This window comes from Elaeis guineensis, chromosome 2, assembly GCF_000442705.2.
Source record: "Elaeis guineensis isolate ETL-2024a chromosome 2, EG11, whole genome shotgun sequence".
Lineage (NCBI taxonomy): Eukaryota > Viridiplantae > Streptophyta > Magnoliopsida > Arecales > Arecaceae > Elaeis > Elaeis guineensis.
Window position 1 is genome coordinate 125,046,512 of NC_025994.2, and position 23,909 is coordinate 125,070,420.

General features: G+C 36.4%; 2 protein-coding genes across 9 annotated transcripts; one reads left to right on the forward strand and one right to left on the reverse strand.

The window, feature by feature from the left end:
* Nucleotides 1-255: 255 nt before the first annotated feature.
* Nucleotides 256-12,839, reverse strand: LOC105053482 (isochorismate synthase 2, chloroplastic). 7 transcript variants are annotated; one of them, XM_029263136.2, is made up of 16 exons: nt 12,668-12,839; nt 12,376-12,570; nt 11,705-11,949; nt 9,813-9,930; nt 9,543-9,659; nt 9,289-9,435; nt 8,887-8,961; nt 8,725-8,796; nt 7,606-7,724; nt 5,775-5,832; nt 5,507-5,617; nt 5,123-5,207; nt 3,135-3,232; nt 1,434-1,526; nt 1,214-1,289; nt 256-551 (listed from the first exon to the last, which is right to left on the reverse strand). In XM_029263136.2, exons 1-15 carry the CDS (start codon nt 12,746-12,748, stop codon nt 1,218-1,220), a joined length of 1,686 nt encoding a protein of 561 aa, XP_029118969.1. In that variant the 5' UTR covers nt 12,749-12,839; the 3' UTR covers nt 256-551; nt 1,214-1,217. The 7 variants fall into 7 exon arrangements, 5 of the variants coding, with proteins under 5 accessions (XP_029118969.1, XP_073107063.1, XP_073107062.1 ...); XM_073250962.1 differs by having other exon boundaries at nt 256-547; nt 12,376-12,585; nt 12,668-12,837; XM_073250961.1 differs by having other exon boundaries at nt 12,376-12,585; nt 12,668-12,837.
* Nucleotides 12,840-18,919: 6,080 nt separating this feature from the next.
* On the forward strand, nt 18,920-23,549 carry LOC105053163 (hypersensitive-induced response protein-like protein 1). 2 transcript variants are annotated; one of them, XM_010934262.4, is made up of 5 exons: nt 18,920-19,147; nt 20,442-20,652; nt 20,877-20,997; nt 22,347-22,535; nt 23,021-23,549. In XM_010934262.4, the coding sequence occupies exons 2-5, from the start codon at nt 20,464-20,466 to the stop codon at nt 23,377-23,379; spliced, it is 858 nt and encodes a 285-aa protein (XP_010932564.1). In that variant the 5' UTR covers nt 18,920-19,147; nt 20,442-20,463; the 3' UTR covers nt 23,380-23,549. The 2 variants fall into 2 exon arrangements, with proteins under 2 accessions (XP_010932564.1, XP_010932640.1); XM_010934338.4 differs by having other exon boundaries at nt 18,931-19,143.
* The last annotated feature ends 360 nt before the right edge of the window (nt 23,550-23,909 follow it).

Sequence of the window (23,909 nt, forward strand, 5' to 3'; positions counted from 1 at the left end):
AACAAAAAGAACAATCACGTTGCGTAAAACGGGCATGTAATTATTTAAGCTGGCCCTGCTATGTTACGGATGGGCCCTCTGGGCCCACTCTATTTGCCTCCTTCACTTGGTCAACGGGGCATAAACCATCAATCTCAGGAAAGTTTATTTTTATTTTTATTTTTTGTAAACAAAGTTTAAATATTTTGCACACAAGATGAGCTGAACGGCTAATTTATTTGCGCGCTGGGAGTGAAGCAGAAGCACCAAATCAAATTTTAGTAACATAGGGCGCTACTGCAGTACGCCACTATTATCAAAGCAAACCAAAACATATGCAAAATATTTACAATAGAATATACCTAACATATCACAGCGTCCGCACATACACGATAGTTTAAGTTATTATAAATATATGCTGACTAGAAAGCTTGCAAATTTCCCAGGGGAAAGCAAATCCTTCTTCATTAGCTCAATCAACAAATTTTAATTGCCAGATTTCGTCATGCGCGTCTATCGCGAAAGGGAGAAAGCTGAACCAGCCAAGCTATCAATCACCTCCAGAACCCTGCCTGCCATTAACAAATCCCTTTTTAAGAACCGTAAATGACAAGGTAAATATCATCATGTACAACTAGAGAACAGCATCATTTACGGCTAGAACGTACAAAATATTTCAACGAAACAGTCCATTAAATTTGTCCTCTATTATCACCCAAGTCAATGTCTGGAACGCTAACCATGCATAAAGCAACTCTGTTCGTATAATTTCACTTTTCCGAGTTAAAAAAAAAAAAAAAAAAAAGAATGTTCAAATGGAAAAAAATTCAACGCATAAAAAGAATTAAAGAAGAAAATTATCATAAGTTCTATTTATAACGGACAATACTAGCTAGAATTTGACGTTTGAACATCAACTCAGCAGTGAACAGAATGCGAGAGTGGAGCCTCCATAATGGTGAAAATTTGTGCTTACTAATAAATTATCCCTCAAAAAACTGGGCCCTCATACACTGTGAGAAGGAGCATTTCAAGTACATTATCTCTAGTCATCGCAGCCTCAGAATCTTCTGTATGAGTAATCTACGACAAGAACTCACCAGATACAGAGATTACCAAGCAAAACAACCAGAAATAAACCATTTTTCCTCAAAAAAAAAATTATTATGCGACCAAGTGTGAGAGTCACGTCTTCATAAGAAATTTTTCCAACAATCAGAACGTAACAAGTCACCTGTTCAGTTGACAGAGCCCGTGTTCATCTCTTGATAGCAAGCGCGAGGTACTTCATGTTGAAACAACTTTGTGAACTGAAAAAAATGGAAAATATTAAAAACAGAATCATGCACTCATCTTAATAAATATATAGGGAAAAAAGTGGGAACTCACAGTGTATGCGGTTTGCACATGCGCAAATACAAGAGAGAGAGAGAGAGAGAGAGAAAGAGAGAGACCTGGGATGCCTTTAGATCTAGTTCATCCCATTCCAAGGATGAGTTGGTTCCTTCAACAATCCCAGCACCAGCATAAACCAATGTGCCAACACCCTGGAATACCGGTAGGTAAAGCAGGTTAAGCTTAAAAAATTACCGGCCAATAAATGCAAAGACAAAAAAAACAAAAGCATAGTATCATATTATGCAGTCAATTTAATATGTCGTATTTTCATCTATATCTAGGGCCATAAAGAAAAACAACAATAGATTCGTTTTAAATATTCTTGCAATTCTCTTCAACAGCTATAAGATTATAATGTTGTATTGTACCATGATATTAATAATGAAGCATTTTAACAGAAAACATCATTTTGTGGAAATATTGTGAATAAGATACTCTGCCATTTGGACGCTTTTTTTAGAAAGATAGAACCTTGTGTTTGGCTACAAGGTGAAATTTTGCAATAGTACCAAAATCACTATCTCATGTTTCAACAACATATGATATAGATGTCCTTCAACAACTTCAGTTATTGCACAAATTTAGGAACAAGGTAGCATGATCTGCTTGGCCTACAAATCCAATAAATAACTAAATTATATAAGTAATCAAAAACTTTTGTTAAACATCATGCAAACTTTATAAATTGGACGGATGATAGCAGGCAAGATAGCTCACACCAAAAAGTTGGGAGAGATTTAGATTACTACTTGCAAAGAGCAAAACCAAACTTCTATTTCAAACTATTGCAAACTGCAACACATTTTTCCTTGTAAAATCCTTTGTCCTGTAACTTCCCTGTAACAGTTTCCTATAGCACACTTTCAATACCGACAAATTCTGAAATTACATAATACATTTCTACCTCATGAGATGTTGGACTGACTGTAGAATGAAAAGAGTCAGGACAAAACTGGTAATTCTTCTACGTCTACAAGTTAGATCCAGTTGATTATACCCTCTGCTAAGATCTTCATGACACCTTCTACGTTTCTTTTTCTTTTAGCATCATTATCTTCATTTCCTCGAGGTCATACACATGCACTGTCTGGTAGAACCTATTAAGCTTGCCTCATATGAATTTCTTGGGTTTTCAACAGACACAGTAGATGCTCTAAAAGACGACTTCATGCTGTAAAAGTTAGCTTGACTTTTGGTTACTAGTTTAATATCTTGGTTCACGTTTAAAAGGAGGATTTTGAAAACTTCCATGGATAAATCTCTTATTAAAAATAACCACTATTTTGTACTATTTTTCTAATATTTTATAAACAAATTACTTATACCTTATAAAGAAACAGTAGAAAGACATCCTCTGCAGTTTGATGAATTAATAAGGTGTTCCATGCTGATACCAGAAGGGCATTGGATTTAAAATAGCTACAATAAATTTAATGGTTTTAACTTGGATCTCAAAATAGATCCTATCTATTTTCATCACCATAACCAACAGATTTCATCTCAACTATTTGCTTTATGACTACTTAGCTCAAATATCATATTTAAGATTCAAACCAGAAAATAATCTAAAATATACAATATAAATCTGAAGAGAACTGAATAAGGACAGAATATAGGTAGTGATGTATTCTGGTGAAAAACTGTTAGGGTATGCCACTGATCAAATCATATGTTAGCAGACATAATACTCTCTAAATGTAGAGCTACATTTCCAGGTTTGAAAGCATCTTCAGAAAGGAGGTTTTTTTTATCCTTACCTTTCCCACTAAAGCTGATCTGATCCCAACAGCAAATTCACTTTCTCTTCCTCCAAACCAACCAACAGGCCCAGCATACATACCTCGATCAAACATCTCTAGCAAAGTAACAAAAAAAAAAAAAAACCTACATATAAGTCTCCATGAGAGATTTCCGACAGTCATAGGTGCTCTAGTGCATAACACTTCAATAGTAGACAATACCTTTCATTTAGAATGAAATTAGGTTTTCCTTTTTTTTAAGGAAAAAAAATGAAAATATTTGAGTTGTTTTTTAATGGCTTATGATGTGATGGACTTCATCTATCTCAGTGCCTTTTCTGTGACATCAGTATTGTGCTCATCAATCCACCTAAAGAGTACTAACTCGAGTGATATTCAAATTGGTAGCATTTTAGGCTTACGCAAAGAGCGAAAAGCATATTAAGATTGACTAGCACCTCTTTTGAAACTTCTGTCTTCATATCTATCAGTTCATTAAGTTAATCTATAAAGAAACTTGCAGACCCCTTCGCAAAGATCGGCAGCACAGAATGCTCTCAATATAAGTCAATCTGTTCCAACTATAAGGAGGGTATTAGAAATGTTGTATGACTTAAAGTATTATGTGTAAATAAACAGCTTAATCATATGTACATATTTTGCTAGAGGATTATAATGCATTATAATTGCATATTTCGACTTATTGCCTTGTATAGTGAATTCTTGCAAACCTGCAGCATTTCCAATTGGTCTCCGAGCTTCAACCACTTATAATACTTGAACACACTACTACCATATTGCTTCTCCAATCTCCAATTTAATGATAAGATCCATTTTTTAAGGCTCATGCTACTTCATGTTTAGTCATTAGTCATCAGTTTTGACTTTGGTGAATGATTAGTCATCAGTTTTAAGGGAGTAAAGACTTCTCTAAAGGATAGGCTGCACTTTTGTTCTCAATCAATCTCAACAACATGTTGCCGCTATTCTGAAAGGTAGGGAAAAAAAAATGCAAAGATTGCTGTAATCTTAAGAGGAAGAGGAGGACATATTCCTTTTATGTTAGAGGCTACTGAATAATTATGTCTCTTTTTTTCAATTGTTGTTTTTTTCAATTGTTGATTTCCATCTTTAGTACAAAAGAACATTCAATTTGATCTTTGATTATTGATTATATTTTGTTACATTGCTTCACTCTTATATGACCAATTTAAAAGGTTCTATTGTCAAATTGGAAAACATGAATATGAGACCCTTGTTCTACTGATTATTCTTGGTTGTATAATTTAAATATAATTCAAACCTGAAATGAAGTTTAGGAGGAGGAAAAGGAAATAGTGATAATAAAACCTAGTTCTGCTTGTCATGAAGTTTAACATGCGGAATTATAAATCATAGGTCTCTAAGTATCTTACTATTTTTGCCCCCTCTGGACAAAAATCCTGTCTCTGGCATTGCTCACCCTCCCTCCTAGGCTAGCAGTCTGCTCTTCGTACTACAACTAATGCCTAGCTTTATATTTTTCTATTAAATTATTTAAAATTTTATACTGAGTTTATATATTTTCCAATTTCATAAGTAATTTTAGATGTTCTTAACATATGAAACTACTGCAACCAGTAAGCAGCTTACTGCCCAGGTGCTTTGCAAAATACTCTGGCTGCTTGCATGCTGGAATTGCCTCCTAGAAAATGAGGTAAGAAGTGCAGAAGTACCAATTCTACCTGCAATGTATGTCCACGATGCATATGCCCTATTTCCATACCTTGTAGCTATGTTGTGAGCAAGGGATGTAGTCTAATGCAAGTACAGACATTGAGCTAGTTTCTCACTAGTGGATTACTGGTTTAATTTGGATTTATTACAGCACCTGCACCTCAACTTTCAGTAGTAATTTGAAAAGCAGAATAAACTGTCAAAACTGCATATTTTAATTTTGATATCTTTTATAAGGCTTTACTGGAGGCATGCAGCTAAGAAATCAAACTAAAAGGTGATGTATATACCATTTTCTTCTATAAATTGGCGTGCCTCTTCCGTAGGCAATCCACAAACTGCTGGACTTGGGTGGAGACATGTTAGGATGTCAAACTACAAAGAAATTACAAACATTTAGAGAAGGCTAAATGAAAATATACAAACATACCAAATCTACATACAGAAGAACTGTAAAATTTGAAAATGCTAGATGAAACTATTCGATGTATAATCTGTAAAAGTTAAACACCATAGAACCCACACCATAAGAGTAACAGACAAGTTAGAATGACATATTTTATAAGGTGATAACTCCATCTGAACAGCTCACAATACAGAGAGGTACAACAAAACGACAACAAAGATTAGAAGGTTACAAACTGAAAGATGGTGCCACCCTACACAAAATTTACCTCATCATCTTCATTCCTTAGTGTCCCTGATAACTCTGCAGATAAATGTTGTACTCTAGGAAGTTTTCGAAGTGCTTTACTGGGTTCAACGAGCACCTCATTGCAAGTTATCTGCACAAGAACAATATGAAGGGAATCAAGATGCAGGAAACATCAATTCAAGAGTTGATTGAAAGTACTTTCAGGTGAGCAAAGTAAAAGCACTAGCGGGCATCAGTGTTAATTTTAGAACTCAAGGTGCTATCAGAAACATCTGAACTCAACTTGCCTCCATCTTTCTTCTAATGCTTTCCCGTACTATTGTAAATTCATTATTATCTTTAGGACTGCATGCAAACAAGAGATTGCTGTCACATATATGCAGAAGTGATATCTCTTAGAACAGCATTTTGCAAGTTGATGTAGATGAGATCTTCATACATTGAAATGCACCTCAGGGCCAGTTACATTGTGTTGAGATATATTATGTTATGAATCAGAAGACTAAATGCAAACATCTAAGCACTGCCAGCATAAAGCAGGTAAGGCATGAAGTCCATTCACAACATGGTATGTCTTTCTGAAAAGTCATCCCTCATATTTTTAAAATCAAAATAACCAAAAAAAAAAAAAAACATTTATTTTATGAGGCAATTCATTGAAGTAATTATCTCATAATATCTAACTGATTCTGATTGTTTACACTTTAGATTATGATGTTTATTTGTGAAACAAAAAAAATTAGCTTCTATTACACCACAAGGCTTACAGGACTTTCCAGAACGATACCTGCAACAAGTTCACTACTGTATTGAATTAACACTTGCAAATCTAAGTTGAAATATGTTGTCTTTTTTTCCATCTTTTTTTAATATCCAGTTTCTTATGACCTATGGGTGGTAAAAATGAGTGCTCATGTTGTTTTGGAATCATAATACAAAAACACAAAAACAGCAAGGGGCATTAGAGGGTCTTGGATCTTCTGCACTAGCAGAATGTCTCCCTCAAGATTACCTGGGCAATTGCCCTAGAACAAGTAATCTAGTTTCTAAAACCTATGAACTATTTATAAAAATATTCTCTGCATTACTCCAAGAACAAGGGAATAAGAGAAACTCAAGACCCATTCTATAACCTAATTCATAAAGCTGAATATAGTCAGTACTTAGAAGGAAATGATATGTGCCTACTTGCATCTTCCAGTCATTATGCCTTGAATAAAGATATGTAAGGATAAAAGGGAAAAGTGGAAAAAAATGATGGGGTCATAAAAACACATCCACAACTAGGTTGCAAAGTTCACCATTTCTGACATTTCAAGGAACATGTTATTCTATGATTCTGATGGGATGTAGAGTTTGGATACCTATCAATCTATATAGATACAAAGAAAAAGTTCTCTAAGGTTGAGACTTGAGAGTCCTCAGGACTGTTCCATCATGAATATCTTAAAATTAGTAGCTGTTTGTATAGAGGGTAGGTCAACAAATCAAACATATATTTCACCAGATCTTTAGCCATTCATGTCAATCCTATTTGAGGCGCTCCAATCATTTCATTGATATGATCAGTGAACTATTGTAAAGCTGCTTGATGGCCTTCCATTAGATGGTTTTGATTGTTCTATGAAAACTGAGTGGTCCCACACTTCAGAAGTAAAGTTGTCTAGACCAATTAAGATCATGCCATAGTCCCCCCATATACAAGATCAGTATTTGTCAATATGAAGCTTACTTGTGACATCTTTTATGTCTTTAGAGGCTTCTGCAAATTGGGAGAATCTCCATATGCTTTGTCAGTTTTTTAAACTTTTCTCAAGTGGACAAGATATTGTATTTATAATGCCAAAACATACCTAGCCTTCACTATAAGTTACACTATTAATATTCAAAGAGGGGGAAAGAGTGTAACACAGATTCCACATTTCAAAAACAACAAAGGAGTCAGGGAAAAGACATAGAAACAGAATTAGAACTCGCAAAATATCAAGTTCCGGCACAAAACAGAAACAGTGTTGCATCTTAATGCAACATGTTATGCTGAGTTAAAGGAAAATTGCATCATTAAAAAGATAGAATACCCTATGAAATAAAAAGGGAAAAAAGAAAAAAAGAGAAAACCTTGAAAGTAGATCTTGACCAATTTGAAGATCTTCAACCTTTGTAAGACCCCTAGCGCGAGTTCCAGCTAAAGCCTCACTTGTAATATTGGAGTATTTTCGATGAAATAATTTCTCTGGCTACTCAAAAAAAAAGAAAAAAAAAAAGAAAGAGACTCTTAGTTAGAATATAGCTACATAAAGTAAATCTAGTAATCAGTTATCTGCACCAGACTTTTTTTTTCCTGTAATCAATGAGCATACCCCAAAAAGAAACAGTTAATAATATATATGTTATATTCCAATAACCAGATAGAAATGACAGAACCAAGAGAGCTCATATCATTCTCGTCACAATAGCACACAATAGCTTTACAATGGAAAAATGGAATTATGAACCCAAGTCAAATTCATTTTCATTTAGTACCATGATTTGGATGAACTTCTCCAAATATGCTCTTCTTATTTCAGAATCGTAACTATCAGAATTGCAACATTTATCAAGTGCATTAAATTAACATACATACTTGACATGATAGTAGACAATTATTTGTGATTCCTTTGGGTGCGCTGATAAGTACCATCAAAAAGTTTTGAAAGGTCATAAGCATTTGGAAAATATTATTCTCACCTCAATAACAGAAAATAATAGGAAAGCAGAATTCACTGTGACACTAGTTAAGATGCAGTACACTCGCAAAAAGTATGAAACAATTACTATTTTAAAGGATGGCTACCAAGGCAGGCTGCCTAGGTGCCCACTATAACATTTTGCATCACACATGAGTACAGAGGAGGAGACTGATTTATAAATCCATATTACATTTTGCCAAGTTGATACTTACTATTGAATTAATACATCTTATCTGATATGCTATGTTTCATTTATTAGATTATTGCTACTTTTAAGTTTATCCTTATAGCTATCATTTTGTATGATTCATTACTTTTGTGCCCCCTTGATCTCTAGCAACAGCCTATGTGGCTGCCTTGGGCCTAGGCATTAGGTGGTCACCTGGCCGCTCGTATGCCGCAATTTTCAAACAAATGAAAATAATGACAGTATCACTAGACTTCAAACGTATCATTAACATTGAACAAATTAAACAAGGCTGAGGCTCTGTTGTTCTACTTAGCGTACAGTATTTCCAATAAATGCTGGAGCATCAGGTGGCTGAATAAAGAACTGGTAAGCATTTTGGCCTTCAACCTGCTGACAACGTGCAAACAATTGAGTTCTTAGCCCATAAGTATATGGTATAACGAAAAGATATAAACAGGAACTGCATGAGAGGGACCATACCTTTAAACAAGCTAAAAGTGATACAGGATCAATGCTAGTATCAGTAGCATATCTACTACACCTTGCAAGTACAACCTAGAGAAACATTCAGTAAATTACTATGGAAATGTAAAGAATTTGCAATAAATGTAGTAACTGATTTTGAAAGCCCCATTAACAAGCGGTTAACAAGACAGAAAATTGCCAAACTTAATTGCATGTCATATAAGAGAATATCTAATGATGATATTCTCTAGTAAGTTACCAGCATAAAGAAAACCATGACAAAACTTCAAGAAGCAACTGGAAGAGCATGAAAACAATACAACCTTATAGCAGTTGTTTCCTACAATGTCTTAAGATAAACAGAGAATAGATATGATTCGAGAGCATTCTATTTCACAGAAAGACAACGATAGGTACCTTCACCAGTTCTGAATTTCTTCTTTTTATTATCTGCAGGGCTTTTTTGACAGAAATATCCCAAGATGCTTTTGTCGGAACATGATTAAAGCCAATAATGGCTGTTCCTGGGAATAGATTCCTTAATCTACAGAAACAGGGGGCGATCTGCATAACCATTGGTAGGTTAAAAGGCGTGACCAAATTTCTTATGCAACAGATAAGGAGACTCAAAAAGAGCTCCACAAAGGAACATTGATTGTGCAAATATATACCTGGTTCATTGTAGCTTGAACCCCATTAATTGCTTTTTGCCATGTCCAAAGAAGAGTGTTATCCCATGCAATATTCAGAGCAAGCATCGAACTTTCTTCAAGCTCATCAAACTCAACCTGTCATTCAATTTCTTTAATAGCAAGTGGTTAAGTACTAATAAGTAGGTTGTGGGTGCGCATCTATATGGACACTATCTAAACAGTCAAGAGTTTTAAAGTAGAAATTCACTTGGAGGCACTTAGAGTGAGGAAGGGAAAGTTAAAACATACCTGTGGAACAACAAAGTAAAATGAACCAAAATTCTTCCATTCAGGAGAAACATTTGTTCTCGGATCAAAACGAATACCACCATAAGCACGAATCAAAGGACAATCCTTTGAGAGAAATCTTCATAAAACAAGGTGAAGGACGATGTGTTAGGAGAAGATATAAAAATTATTCAAGATGGCCACAAACTTATGCGCATAATACTCGAGTATAGCATGATACATCCAGCTTCTTGCTTTGTTTCTAAGAGAATAATAAGTCATATCACTCATTACTAAACTAAGATGTATCCAGCTCCATAACCAAAATCATGAGCTTAGTAACTTCTCCATTCACTCTTTAAAGGCATGATGATCAGTCATACCCCTTCCATATAGGCAATCTGACAGATATCTTTATGCTATGTATACATTGAATCTAAGAGGAACAATACTTCAACCCAATGGCGGAGCCTGACATCAAATGTTGGGAGGATAAAGTAATAATTTATTAATAATTTTTTAAATAAAATATTTTATAATAAATAATAAAATAAAGATATAAATATATATATATCCAAAAATATTACAAAAATATCAATAAATATTTAATTTTATGTATAAATAAAGAAAAGTAAAAAATATTATCTTATGCTATCTGCAAAATGATTTTGATTATGTAAAATTCTTAATAATCTCTTTCACATTAAAGGTTGAAGAATAAATAAAGGGATAAAGAATAAATAAACAATTGTTCTTTCTTTAAAAAGTTTATTATTTTAAATAAAAAATTAATATATACATTAATTATATGGCCTTTTCTCAAACTGATGGATTCGTAATGTATGTAAGACTAAAATATTGGGGGGGGCCACCATATATATAAATATATAGGTAATAAGTATTTTAAAATTTTTTTGGGGGGGAATAGCCTCCCCTGGTCCCTCTTATGCTCCGCCACTGCTTCAACCAGTGCAAATAGTTCCATTTTCAGTACCCAAAGGCCATATGATGATATCCACGCACTGCTGAGCGGTAGGCACTGTTTCGGTATTGCATGTCTTCAACTTTGTAAATAAAAAATAAAAAGAATAACTGAAATTATGCTTAGATATCTATTTGAGTTGATTTCTTCTATCTGGCCAACTCGCATGGATCTGCTGTTACAGGTTTTTCGAGACAAGTAGGCACAATTTTACAAGAAAAAAGAATAACAAGTTGCTAATGACAATGTGTCAAAAAAATAAAATAGCTTTGTCTTGTTCTTTTAGCTCATTAGATTATTGCATCATAAGCGAAAAGAACAAAAATTTTCTTACAAACTGAAAGGAATGTAGTCTGTATTCTGATGGAACAGTGGCATCTTTAAGACATGCTTCATTTATTGGGTAATTCCTTCCTTTTATGGGCAGTAAATAGTATATGTTTCATTATTTTATAGAATTATATTTGACTGATTAGTGCTATAACCCAACCAACATATCTGAACTTATATTCAACTCACATGGCTTCTCGAGGACGAGACTTGAACAAATTATGTAAGGAAGCCAGAGCAAAAGATCAATTTGTTTCGAGATTACCTAAGAGAAAATATGAAATATGCAGAACTTGAATAAAGACAAAGAGATCTTTCACAGAATTCATACCACTGACACATGCTCTTCTTGTTTAGGCATATCTCAATAAAATCTTTTTACAGCGCAAGAACTCGTATTGATTAGGTTCGATATGTCAAGAATAAAAGCAGGATCAAAGAGAGCGAAGGAAAGAAAAGATCATGATTCAAGGAAAGAAAGGATCATGATTCAAGAATTAGCAACAAATTGGAAAATTCAGTGGATCGTGATTCCAAAAGCAAAACATGCGGCGGTTGATTGATGATTGCAAGATAAAATAGATGGATCCAAGAACGATACCTTTTGATGCAGCGCCAGTCGTCCAAGGAGAAAGGATCAGAACCGTGAAAGAAGACCGCGGAACCCACACCGGCGACGCTGACGACGTCCTCGTCCTCCGAGCTTAGGAACCGCCTTCCATTTCCGTCCCTCAAGGACAAAGGCACGGAGAGGCTCGGATGAGATCTGGCGGAGAAGTAGCAGCGAGGGAGAGGGTGCTGCGCGTGGAGCCAAACGATGGCATCCGCCCTCTGCCGGATCGGGACCTACATTATATTAACAGCAAAGAAGAGATCAAGAACGACGTCCAAAGACCTAAGATAATTTGGACGGCAAGAAACCCTAGAACCAGAAAGAAACACTAGCGCGGGCGAAGGACGGAGAACCGACCACCGCCCTGCTCTCTCTCTCTCTCTCTCTCTCTCTCTCTGGATGTGCGTCTGTGACGGGGGGAAACGGAGCAGAGGCCAGTTCGTTTTGTTTCCCGCCTGAGGGCGGAGCGACGACAGAATGGAATGAAGTGGACGGTCTGGATCACACCACCGACTTTTTTATTTTATTTTCCCAAGTCTTGAATGATGATCGATCCTAGCCGTCCAGTGCGACAGATATCCGTATTCGCTGGATTTCGCGGGTCGGCCGGATAAGGTATTCCCATTGGAGACAGAAACAGAGAGAGTTTTGCCACGTACCTGGAGGCGGATGATGCCGGAGGTGGAGGGAGGCGGGTCCGCATCCACCAAAGCGGATATCGCCGACTTAAGCTCCGATACCGCCGACTCGGGAGCGGAGACCGCGGGGAGAGTCCGGGTCTCGCAGATGCCCACCGGCACCGCCACTCCTTCCCTTCTGCACCCGTTCATGGACAGACTGCACGGGCGATACCTCTGCTCACCCTCGCTCTATTAATTAAAACAGATGGGAAAAAAAAAAAAGAAACAAAGCAAGCACGCAAATTGGAGCTTCAGATGAATCGAGACTTACGTGTCGGGCCGGCATAACGGCTTGCCGGCAAGAGGAAGAGGACTCCGGCAGCCGTCCGGTGGAGTGAGCTGTCATTGCCATGGGGATTTTCTCAAAAAAAAAAAGAAAAAGGAAAAAGGAAATGAGAAAAAAAAAAAAAGCACGAAGTTGCGCAAGAATTTGAGAGGGTGGCCGAATCCTTCGTGATGTAAAATAATATATATACCAGCACTAATGTAGGGGGCGGGGACATTGCAAGTGTGAACCTAAAAAATAATTACTTATCAAAAAATAATAATTTTGATTAAAATAATTAATGAAATAAAGCGAATGTAAAACATCCAATGAATGGTAATAAGCTTGATTTAATTCTATAAGCATTTTTATGCATCCTTGGGCATTTACTTGTGAACTTAACACATCTTCATAAAAATAATCATTTTCTTATGAATTTTACTCACATTTAATATTCTTCCATATAAACAAAATGTTCATTCTTGTAATAGGTTATTTGACAGTACGAAAGAAATATCTAAAATTAATCATGTCATGATTTATAAAACTAATATTAAAAACTAAATAAATATTATCAAATTTATTCACGACATGACTTATTAAATCTAAACTTTTGTACTATATTAATAAAATTTTGGGAAGCATAGTTAATCCAATCCTACCTTACTATTCTTAACTATTAATATATACACTCAATTTCTCTTTTCTTTAATACAGAGAAATAATAAAAATATATATCTTGTAAATAAAAAAAGATTGCATTTATTAGTTACGATGGAATCATGTCTGTTCGTTTCAAATCATTATTTTTGAAACATTTGATAAAATTAAAATAACAACAACAATGATGGCTCACCAGATTTTTCAATATATTATAATATGATAAGTGAATATCAGTAACTATCATACTTTAGCTATAATTACGTTAGAGTTGATGATGCAAGTAATTAATTCACATTTTTATAGTTTATATTGACAATTTTTTATTTTTTATATGAAAATATATGTTTTATTTTTATGCAAATTAATAATATTTAAAACTAAAAATTTTATTAAAAATTGTGAAATAAAGCTATTGGTTACTATTAAATATTTTTAATATGATAATTTATTTATAATTCTAATATTATTATATATAATAGTTTTTTCTTCTCGAAAACCTGCTGTACCCTGAAGTCAAATCGGAGAGTTGGGTCACACTACCGAAAGAAACAGGAAAAGAAAACCGGAAATATATGCCAAGGATGGGCAAGCAAAGGATGAAGAAAATATTCTCCGGCGTTTGTCATAGGCCAGTTACAGATATACCCACACGCTGGGAGAAAAGTGGAGATAAGGTAGACGGGATGGCACTCGTGTGAATAAAACTTCATCCTCTCATTTGGTAAGTGCACCTTCTCTACAATGACGACTACCATTCACAAGTGACAAAGTGACATTAAATGTCGTGAATGTTATTGACTTACTTGACCCAAGCCTTTGGATACTTTGGCCTCTCAATTGGTTGGTGGACATTCTAATTCCATCCTCTCTCTCTGTCACGCACATACGCACATATACATAATGATTGACATACATAATACTTGACATGTGATGCAACTGATGTTGAAAATTGTGCACGAACATAAATGTCATCTATGTCCATGCCTTTCAACATGCAGGGCCAATTTCAAGGGAAAGCCTCAACAAGTCAGCACCCATCCCCTCTCGTACGCATACAAACGGAATACTTCATCCTCTTAGTTGGCGGCGTACGTTCTGTTCAGCTAGCTCGCAATCGACACAAGATACGTAAAGAATACTTCATCCTCTTAGTTGGCGGCGTACGTTCTGTTCAGCTAGCTCGCAATCGACACAAGATACGTAAAGTAGGGCTACCGTTGCTAATGGAGAGAGAGCGGATTCAAAATGACACGCTCGAATCTATTGATTTTTTTTATTTTTTTTTTTTTCACGTCTGATCCAAATACGATGAAAGAGGTGTTTCTCCTCCAAGCAACCAGCTGTCGACCCCTTCGGTCCTGCATCCCCGGTTCGCCACCCTCTCCCAACCCTGCCGTCCGCCGCCCTCCCCTGGCCCTCTTCCATCTCCGCCATCTGCTGCCGCCCTCCCCGTGGGCTTCGAGTTGTATCTTTCACGCTACGTCCCGCGGTGGCGCAGCCCTATCCACTGCCTTCCTCCGTTTACACCGTGCACCGCCCTTCCCGCCATCAACAGATCTCCAACTCCCGTCAAACAATTTTTGAGAGAACTTTCTTGCCATGCGCCGGCCGCCGTCCACATCGTGCACCACCCTCCGAGCAGACGGAGATATTAGATGGTCGTTGCCGATGGAAAAGTGCAGCGGAGAGGTGGTGGACGACGGAGACGGAAGAGGGCCGCGGGAAGGGCGGCAGACGGTGGGGATGGGGCAAGGTGGCGGACGGTAGGGACGGATGGCCGAAAGGGTCGGCAGCCGATAGGATGAAGGAGAAAGACTTCCCTTCCCTTGCACTTAGATCAACCGTGAAAAAGAGACCCAATTAAATCAAAAAAAAGAGACCCAATAAAGTTGCGTGCTGTTTTGGGTCCGGTCTCTGTCCGTTAGGCAGCATTGACTCTTTTTTACACATCTCAAAGCATGATTCATTATCGGAAAGCCGGGCTCACGAAAAAAGATCAATGATTCTTTCGCGCGTATGGTGCAGCCAGTGGTGCATGAAAACTAAGGCTATCTACTTTGCGTAGCTCTCACACGGAACCAATTTCAATGCTCTTACATGCAAGTGTCGATTTTAAATGATTGGCTTCAAGCCTCACTCGCTATCTTCATCTCAACAGCAACAACACCAACAGCAGCAATAAAAACAATACTAACAAGAAGAAGAGTAGCAATATCATCAATACCAACACTAAACAACAACAATATCAATAAATAACAATAATATTTACAGTAATAATAGCAATAGCAACAACAATAATAATAGCAGCAGCAATAACAATAACAGCAACAATAACAATAATTTATATATATGAATTAGGCCAAGATGAAGGAGTCCGATGATAATAATTTCATATCATATGTATTAGAAACCATGAGTATATGCATGCAAACACCACCACCACCAATAACAACATACAACATGTGCAAGCAAATGAATTTTTCCAAGGTATAATCTGATGGATGGTGGTAGTTCCATTAAACAAACACATCATATGGGTTAGAAACCATGCTCTTAAAAGAGTGGATGCATCTTACTAAACTCAATTTAAGCCTTAATCCTAAATTTATTCGGGGTTAGCTACATGAATCCTTTTTTTTCTTCCATCCTATTTAATTTAAACCTATATTTTTAAAGATGTTAAGATATATAGTTATTCCTTACTACTTCATCCCATATGATTTTCGTTCTGTGTTTATCTTCACCTCTATCTTTGATGACTTCATTCTTAATCTATCTTTTTTGGAATTACCACAAATCCATCTTAATATTCTCATTGTGATCGCATTTAATGTTCTTTGTTTGGATATTCTTATGTTCTGTACCTCTCAAGCATGACCTCTTGAGCTTAACACTAATTATGGGTTCCTGCTATTCTGCTGCATGTTGATATACTGTGGCTCTACATATATCTTATGCTCCCTGATGTTTTGTACTATTTTTCTTTGCTTCTATCTTTGGGGAGTGCCTAGTATAAATACTGCTCTTCTGCATCTCCAGGTACCTATTGTACATGCTCTTTCGTCTATGGGCCTTCTTTCTTAATTTAGGCCCCTGCTTGTGGATATCGGTAGTTCGGTACATCGTGTCCCATAAACTTTTGCTCTATTTTCATTAATATATACAGCCATTGCTCCTCATTTTACCAAGAGAAAAATATTCTCATTTTGATCACATTTATCTTGTTTATATATTATTTTGTAACCTGCTAATATACTGTCTCATAAAGTATGGTTAGTCGAATAGTTGTTTTATATATATTTTTTTTCTTTCAACTTAGTAGGTATCTTTCAGTCCTTGCACTTCATCATTTTTTCTACATACTTTTCTAGACTCGTGGACAATATACTTTCCAATCTTCCACTTCTTATAAGTAATGATTCTAAATACCAACAATGATTACTCTTAAGAACTTCATAATCCTAAATTTTGGCTCCACTTATATCTCTATTTTTGATTTTATTGAAACTTCCTATATTGATCCTACTTTAAAATTTTTAGATTCTAATATAGCCCTCCATTATTTTAAATTACGGTTAACTCCAACCTCAATATCGTCCATTAATACTATATCACCTACACCTACAAGTAGCATATATCAAGAGATTTCATTCCAAATATGCTTAAACTCATCCACAGTAAACACAAATGGATGATAGCGACATTATGGTGATGATGATAGGTGGTTTAAATATGACAAACACAACTTTCAAAAATTCAACGATAATTAAAACTTCAGATTATGACGGCTATACAAGTGGGAGGAATCATATTTTTCCTTATTTTAATTAGCTTCTCTCTTAATTTTAAGAGAGGATAGTTTATGTCTTTTATTTGCTTAATATACATGATTTGGTTGGTTTTTTCAACTAAGGATTAATCTCGATTTATTGCTTTTTGGTCAACTTGGATTTCTACATAATCCCCGCTTTGCTATATTTCATATCAAATCAGAATTAAGCAGGCAATTTGCACTTAAAAAGAGGAAGCTGGATGTCAACATATAAGATTCTTTGAGCATATTGAACTGTAGGATTAGTTGGTAAATCTCTTCTTTCCATTTTCTTATTTCATTGATATTTTTGAACGCTCATCCGGTTGTGCAAAACGGTGATGGAAGATAAGGTTCGATACTTTCAACAGCACGCCATCATCCGGGTCCCGGAAAGAAGCGGTCCAGAAGGGCGCATGATTGATCTCGTGGGCCACGTCCCACATCAATCCGGCAAAATTATCTACCGATGGGTCCCACCACTCCGACGGTGCCATTAGAGGATGCTCCTCCAAGCAGCAAAGGCTTAAAGCGCCCACCCAGATTGTGGTATTCCTGCAGAACTTTTTCGTTAAACTGAACCTCCGCTCCTCCTTTCCCCTCCCCTCCCCTCGCCCAGCCACAAATAGAGGGAGACAACTTCCTCAGCACGCAGGTTTGCTGATTTCGACTTTCTTCTATTTGTTTGATATTTTGTCTCGATTTGTTTGTTTGTTTTCGAGAAAAGTAAACTTACTGCTTGGTTCTTTGTTCTCTGCGGCAGTTTCTATGCAATCCCCATCTCTTTCCTTATTCTTGTGATGATGATTGATGGACCCATTAATCTTGATTTCCTTTCGTCTCCCTGGGCTGTTTCAGGGTAGTTTGTTTTTGGACTTATGGGTGCTTCTCTTTAGATTCTGGCATTTTTTAATTTTTTTATACCCATTGCAAACGTTAATCACCTTCCCCTTTAATTGTAAAACTGTTTCCTAGATTCTCCTGCTCTCCTTTTTACGATTCCATATGTTGATGAGACAAAGAGAGAAAGAGATAAAGGGGAAACAAAGCTAGAGATGCCTTCTGTTCTAACATTGGCTCTTGTTTATCTAATGGGCATATATAGTCTAATCGGTGAGCTGTCTTTTGGGTGGAGAAATTTTTTGTGCACCGCGGGCGGTGCATAACGCGCGCACCGCCAGCATTGATTGACTCACGCACGGGATCGGGGCGAGACGTGCGAATTTTTTTTTTTTTTTTTTTCTTCCGGCCCCGCAGGTGTTGGTGTTGGTGGCATGTCTTAAGGCCCATTATTGTCATCTTTCTTGTAAAATATTATTGTTGTTTGAGTGCCATTGAAGCCATCCCATTTGTTTCTGTACTATAGTGCATCCAATTCTGGTTAGTTGCCTTGTAGTTATCTTGAACTTTCTTGGTTTTTAGGGAGCATTCACGCTTGCCTTGCTATTCCTCTTTATTGACTCGGTCCTCGTTCTCATGCTTATCCGGATATTAGCTTCTCTGCTAAAAGCCTTGTCTTAAATTATTACAACTATGTCATCTGAATAGTATTACATCTTCCCTCAGAGTATAATTAGGTGTTAACTCTTGTATAGTGTGGATCACCATGCAAAAAGTCAACAGTCAACTCATCCTCGTGATGTCCGTTTTGCTGGATAATGAACCCTTAGTATCCTTCTCCGGAGTTTCTATTCATTTGCTATTCATTAAATATTATTGCTTAGTATTCTTTTTAAACTATAATATATAGACTGGATATTCACTATAAGACGTCTATTCTAGCTAATAGCAGAATTTTGCCGTTTTGCCGTTGTTGTGTACGCGCCTTGACCTTTTGGAGCAGAAGAAACAAGCGAAGGATAGCTGTGCCGGCATTATTCCTGTGATCTACTTTTCTATATATATCTCGTTTTATGCTGAGGGTCACATGTTTTCCACTCACACCACCACCTTTCTGAACGCTTTCTTTGAGGTTCTTTTGCGATCTCCGCCCGGCTTGTGCTACTGTGTAGGTTCGGCCTTTTGAAACTCTCATGAGATTTATTTTTCTTTTGAGCAAACCTCTGATGAGATTTACATGTATGGATCTTTCAGACTCTCAGCCATAGTAGATTTTTTGAATTATTAGTTATTCTCTTAGCTTTTGATGTAGAAAAATGATTGTTTTATGGGACAATTAATGTTTTTCTCACTGGAAATGAAGTGGAAGAGGGATATTGCAATTCTTGGTCCAAACAACTGAGCCTTTGTCAAAGAATTGGGTTTGCTTTTATCATGTTTCAGAGCTGAAGTTAATCGATTTTAGCCTTACATTTTGGGACAAAAGAATAGAAACTTTGAGTTAGTTGACTTGTAAGATTGGGACAAAAATTGATTGTTTTACCTTTTTCTTCCTCTGAAATGATACTGCAATTCTTGGTCCAAGCAACTAAAAATTTGGGTTTGCTTTTAGTGTGTTTCAGAGCTGAACTTGTTGATTTTACCCACAGATTTTGGGGCAAATAAATAGAAACTTTGAGTTAATTAACTTGTAAGGGTGAGATATATCAAGCTGCTGTCCAAAGTTTTTCTTCCACTAGTTGAAACTGATTATTTTACCTTTTCTTGCTCCGAATGAGAATGAGATCATAATACTGCATCGACAAGGCCAAAGCCTCACAGAACCTCCAGAATTACTAAGAATTATGTATCACAAGAATTGCGGTCAACTGATGTTAGATATATGCAAGCACATAATCAAGACAAGATTGTCTCACATATGCAAGCATTTTTAGCATATGAACACATCAGTACATATGTCTGGTCATATAAGCACTATTTATCCTCACTATATGTATGTGTTAGTAGATCCACTTGCTATTGCAAGACAAACCTGGTATTATGCTGGATAATAATATATAATACATAAAATCTTTGCTTTCATGGTTTAATATTTTAGAATTTAGACCAATTATTTTCTCTTCCCACCAGTTATAGAAATTTTGGATGTGTTATTTTGCTTCCCCTTTTTTGTTTTTTCTTTTTCCTTATAAAACACAATGATGTATAGGTCACCTTCACCATGCTCTCAATAACATCTAGAAGTACACATATTTCCATAATGGACACCTGATGCGCTTACTCCTCAAAAAAAAAGAACACCTGATGCACTTGTAATCTGTCATATTAGATCATTGATTATATTGCTCATTCCCATCTGCAAATCATTGTCATGAGCTCTTTCGGATGTGGTGGGTAATGATTATCAGCTATTTTGGATTCTCGGGTGTGCAAACTATGCTCATTCTTAAATTAACCTGATAATAGCTTGGAGATTAAAGGGAAGATCATGGGCCAATTGCTTTGCTGTGTCCAAGTGGATCAATCCACTGTTGCAATCAGGGAAACATTTGGGAAGTTTGATGATGTGCTCGAGCCAGGCTGCCATTGCTTACCTTGGATCTTTGGTCGCCGAATAGCTGGCCATCTTTCACTCCGTCTGCAACAATTGGATGTGCGGTGTGAGACAAAGACAAAGGTTTGTCTCACACCATGTTAATGCTAGATATACAACTTGATGATTTTACCCTTCTGTGCTGAATACTTGATATTTTCAACTGATACAAGGCTATGCCTAGATCATATCTGCAAGCATTAGATATGTCAGGTTCTTGTTAGCATTTGATATTTTCATTTTATACTATGCTTGATGTAGCTAATTGTTACAAGGATGCTGAAAATGATGCACCTCCTCATTTGCAGGATAATGTTTTTGTCAATGTTGTTGCATCTATACAGTACCGTGCTCTGTCTGACAAGGCAAATGATGCATTTTATAAACTGAGCAACACAAGGTCTCAAATCCAAGCTTATGTGTTTGATGGTACGAAATTCAACACTAAATCATTGTGTTTCACAAGTCTGAGATTAAGCACAACAGCAAAATTCAATTGATTATCATTTTTATTTTTATTCTTTTAGTAGCATTTAATATAATTTTTTCCTCCTCTTTTGCATTTATCAGCTAATAGAACTTAGTTTTCGCTTTGCAAAGTCCTTCACAAGATTTAGGTACCTAAAGTATTAAACCTTTTGACAACAATATAGATCAATGACAGTGTTCCATGATGACCTTTATACGCAAGGTTTAAAGCACTTTTTTTAGGCATTTGAGATCCACAGCAATCACCTTACGTGCACACATGGATGCCAGTGGAATTCTTAAAGTCCACCTGGCGTACCAGATTTAAAAACTTTAAGGGGGTGTTTGGTTCGTAATCGAAATCGTAATGGGAATCGGAATGGCCAAATCCTTCGAAGCGTTTGGTTTGTGACCGGAATCGGAATCTGAATTGGAATGAAAATTTGAATCTATAGAGGAGAATAGGAATTGAGTTCTATATAGATTGAGCCATTCCCATTCCATCCTGGAATCGAAATCGGAATGGGACTCCTCCCAACCAAACGGTTGGAATGGGAGTTACCCATTCCGATTTCGATTCCAGACCCCTACTCTCCCCAACCAAACACCCCCTAAAGGCATGAAAAACAGAGATTGTAGTCTTTGATGATCAGCTCTCCAATATAGAAGCATATATCAAGAATAAAAAGTTGAGTATAAGATATGTGGAAAATTGAACTTACACAAAATTTTCTACGATCACAGAAAACTTTACTAAGTTCTATTTGAACATCACAACTTGCTGGATTTTTATCATTAGATATTTCTTAATTACTCTTGTGGGAATCAAAGCTGTTTTAGAGCAGGAAGTTGGAAAACCTTCACTCTGTTTGTCCATCCATTAAGTATTAAACTATATTGAGATCACTTTCATTGCCTACTGATGGTGGAACATGACTAGCAGAAGTGTTCTGGATTAAGGAGTGGAGCTTAGCAGGCATCATCAAAAGGGCTGCTTAGTTTTCTGCTGAATTTATGTCTCCCTTTTTTTAAAGCGGATACAGTTTACTGAGCATAAAAACCTTTGCAATTGTGATTGTGAACCTACTCTGTGTATCCTCTTTGTTTGGCATAGATTATTGATTCAAACAAGTACCATAAACTGGTTTTCCTAGTGCTTTTAGGAGGAAGATACCACATCCCAGAAATTTCCCAAAGCTAAAAGAAACTATACTGATTTTTTCAATTCATAGGCAATACAGCATGTCTTTTCTCTTATTCTTTTTCTCAGTTGCCAGAAGGAACTGATAATGCCTTTTCATATTCCTTAGTGATCAGAGCGAGTGTCCCAAAGCTCAACCTTGATGATGCTTTTGAGCAGAAGAATGATATTGCAAAAGCTGTGGAAGAAGAACTGGAAAAGGCTATGTCAGCTTATGGATATGAGATCGTACAGACACTTATTGTTGATATTGAGCCAGATGAACATGTGAAGCGAGCAATGAATGAAATCAATGCAGGTATACTATCTGATCTAGTGTTCTTCTCTAATATTTGGACATTACAAAAACTACAAAAAATGATTATTAGATGAGCAATAAATGCAATCAATGTAGCTATTTGTTCCAGTGTTCTCTAATCCTTTGAACGTTACCATTCTTTTTTTTTGTTAAAAGAGAGGGATTATCCCAGCATCTCATGCAACTGTGATTGGGATTGTCTATTTTCCATTTTTCCTTTGCTTGGCACATAGCCACTCCCTTTCTCTCATGCTGCTGCTCCTTTTAACATGACCAACATTTTTTTGTTGATGCGGGCAATTTGTACACATTCTACTACATGCGACAAATTTCTTAAAAAAAAGCATGTCTTTATGGAAGACTTATAGCTTGATAATCATCTTATGATCATGAAAATTGTGTTGGCAATATTACTCCTATACTAAGGAAACTGGATTTTGACATTATTTGTCAACCATTTGTTTCTCCCTCTTGCCTCCTCTTAGCTGCAAGATTAAGGGTGGCTGCAAATGAGAAGGCAGAAGCTGAGAAGATCATCCAAATCAAGCGAGCTGAGGGTGAGGCTGAATCTAAGTATCTGTCAGGTCTAGGTATTGCTCGCCAACGCCAAGCAATTGTAGATGGACTGAGGGACAGCGTTCTTGGCTTCTCAGTCAATGTGCCAGGGACCACTGCAAAAGATGTTATGGACATGGTCTTGGTCACACAGTACTTTGACACCATGAAAGAGATTGGTGCAGCCTCCAAATCTTCGGCTGTTTTCATTCCTCATGGACCTGGTGCTGTTCGTGATGTCGCCACACAGATTCGGGATGGATTGCTTCAAGCATCTGCCCACAACTGAAACTCCAAGGTTTGAGTGCATTATGTAGATAAGTTGTAGAGGACTTTGGTACTAGTTTCGTTTCAAAATGTGTATAATTGATTTGGAACTTTTCGGTGTGTTATGTGTGTAATAGTCCAGAAATGTGAGACTTTTGAGTATGTTATATTTAGCACTCCAGAATTCCATCATCCAGGCTCAATGAATTTCTTTCTTTTTTTTTTTTTTTAAGTCAGTTTAAGAACTTTTAATACACTTCAAATTCTGGATTCTGTGAACTATTTATTATGCCAGATAAACAAATACCAGTCTCTTGGTATTTGTTCAAGGATTTGATGACGGGGCTTTCGACTGAATTGGGGAAGAATAGAATTAACATAGTATCAAAATGATAAAATTTGGGAAGTTGAAAGTCATCTGTAATTGAAACAAACATTAAGAACGTAAATGTTCCGAAATGTTAGAGGCAACAATTGGGGAATATCTAACAGGAAGAACAATTTTTAAACAAGATGAATAGTTTAGTGGTTGGGAGAACTTGTACTTGCCTT

Coding starts and splice junctions, on each gene's coding strand:
- LOC105053482 (XM_073250962.1), bottom strand. CDS start 12,748: ATGGCAATGACAGCTCACTCCACCGGACGGCTGCCGGAGTCCTCTTCC. Junction 7,725..8,724: donor CAGCATTTATTGGAAATACT/GTACGCTAAGTA, acceptor TTTTTTGAGTAG/CCAGAGAAATTATTTCATCG. Junction 1,290..1,433: donor TAGATCTAAAGGCATCCCAG/GTCTCTCTCTTT, acceptor CATTTTTTTCAG/TTCACAAAGTTGTTTCAACA.
- LOC105053163 (XM_010934262.4), top strand. CDS start 20,464: ATGGGCCAATTGCTTTGCTGTGTCCAAGTGGATCAATCCACTGTTGCA. Junction 20,653..20,876: donor GGTGTGAGACAAAGACAAAG/GTTTGTCTCACA, acceptor CCTCATTTGCAG/GATAATGTTTTTGTCAATGT. Junction 20,998..22,346: donor CCAAGCTTATGTGTTTGATG/GTACGAAATTCA, acceptor CATATTCCTTAG/TGATCAGAGCGAGTGTCCCA.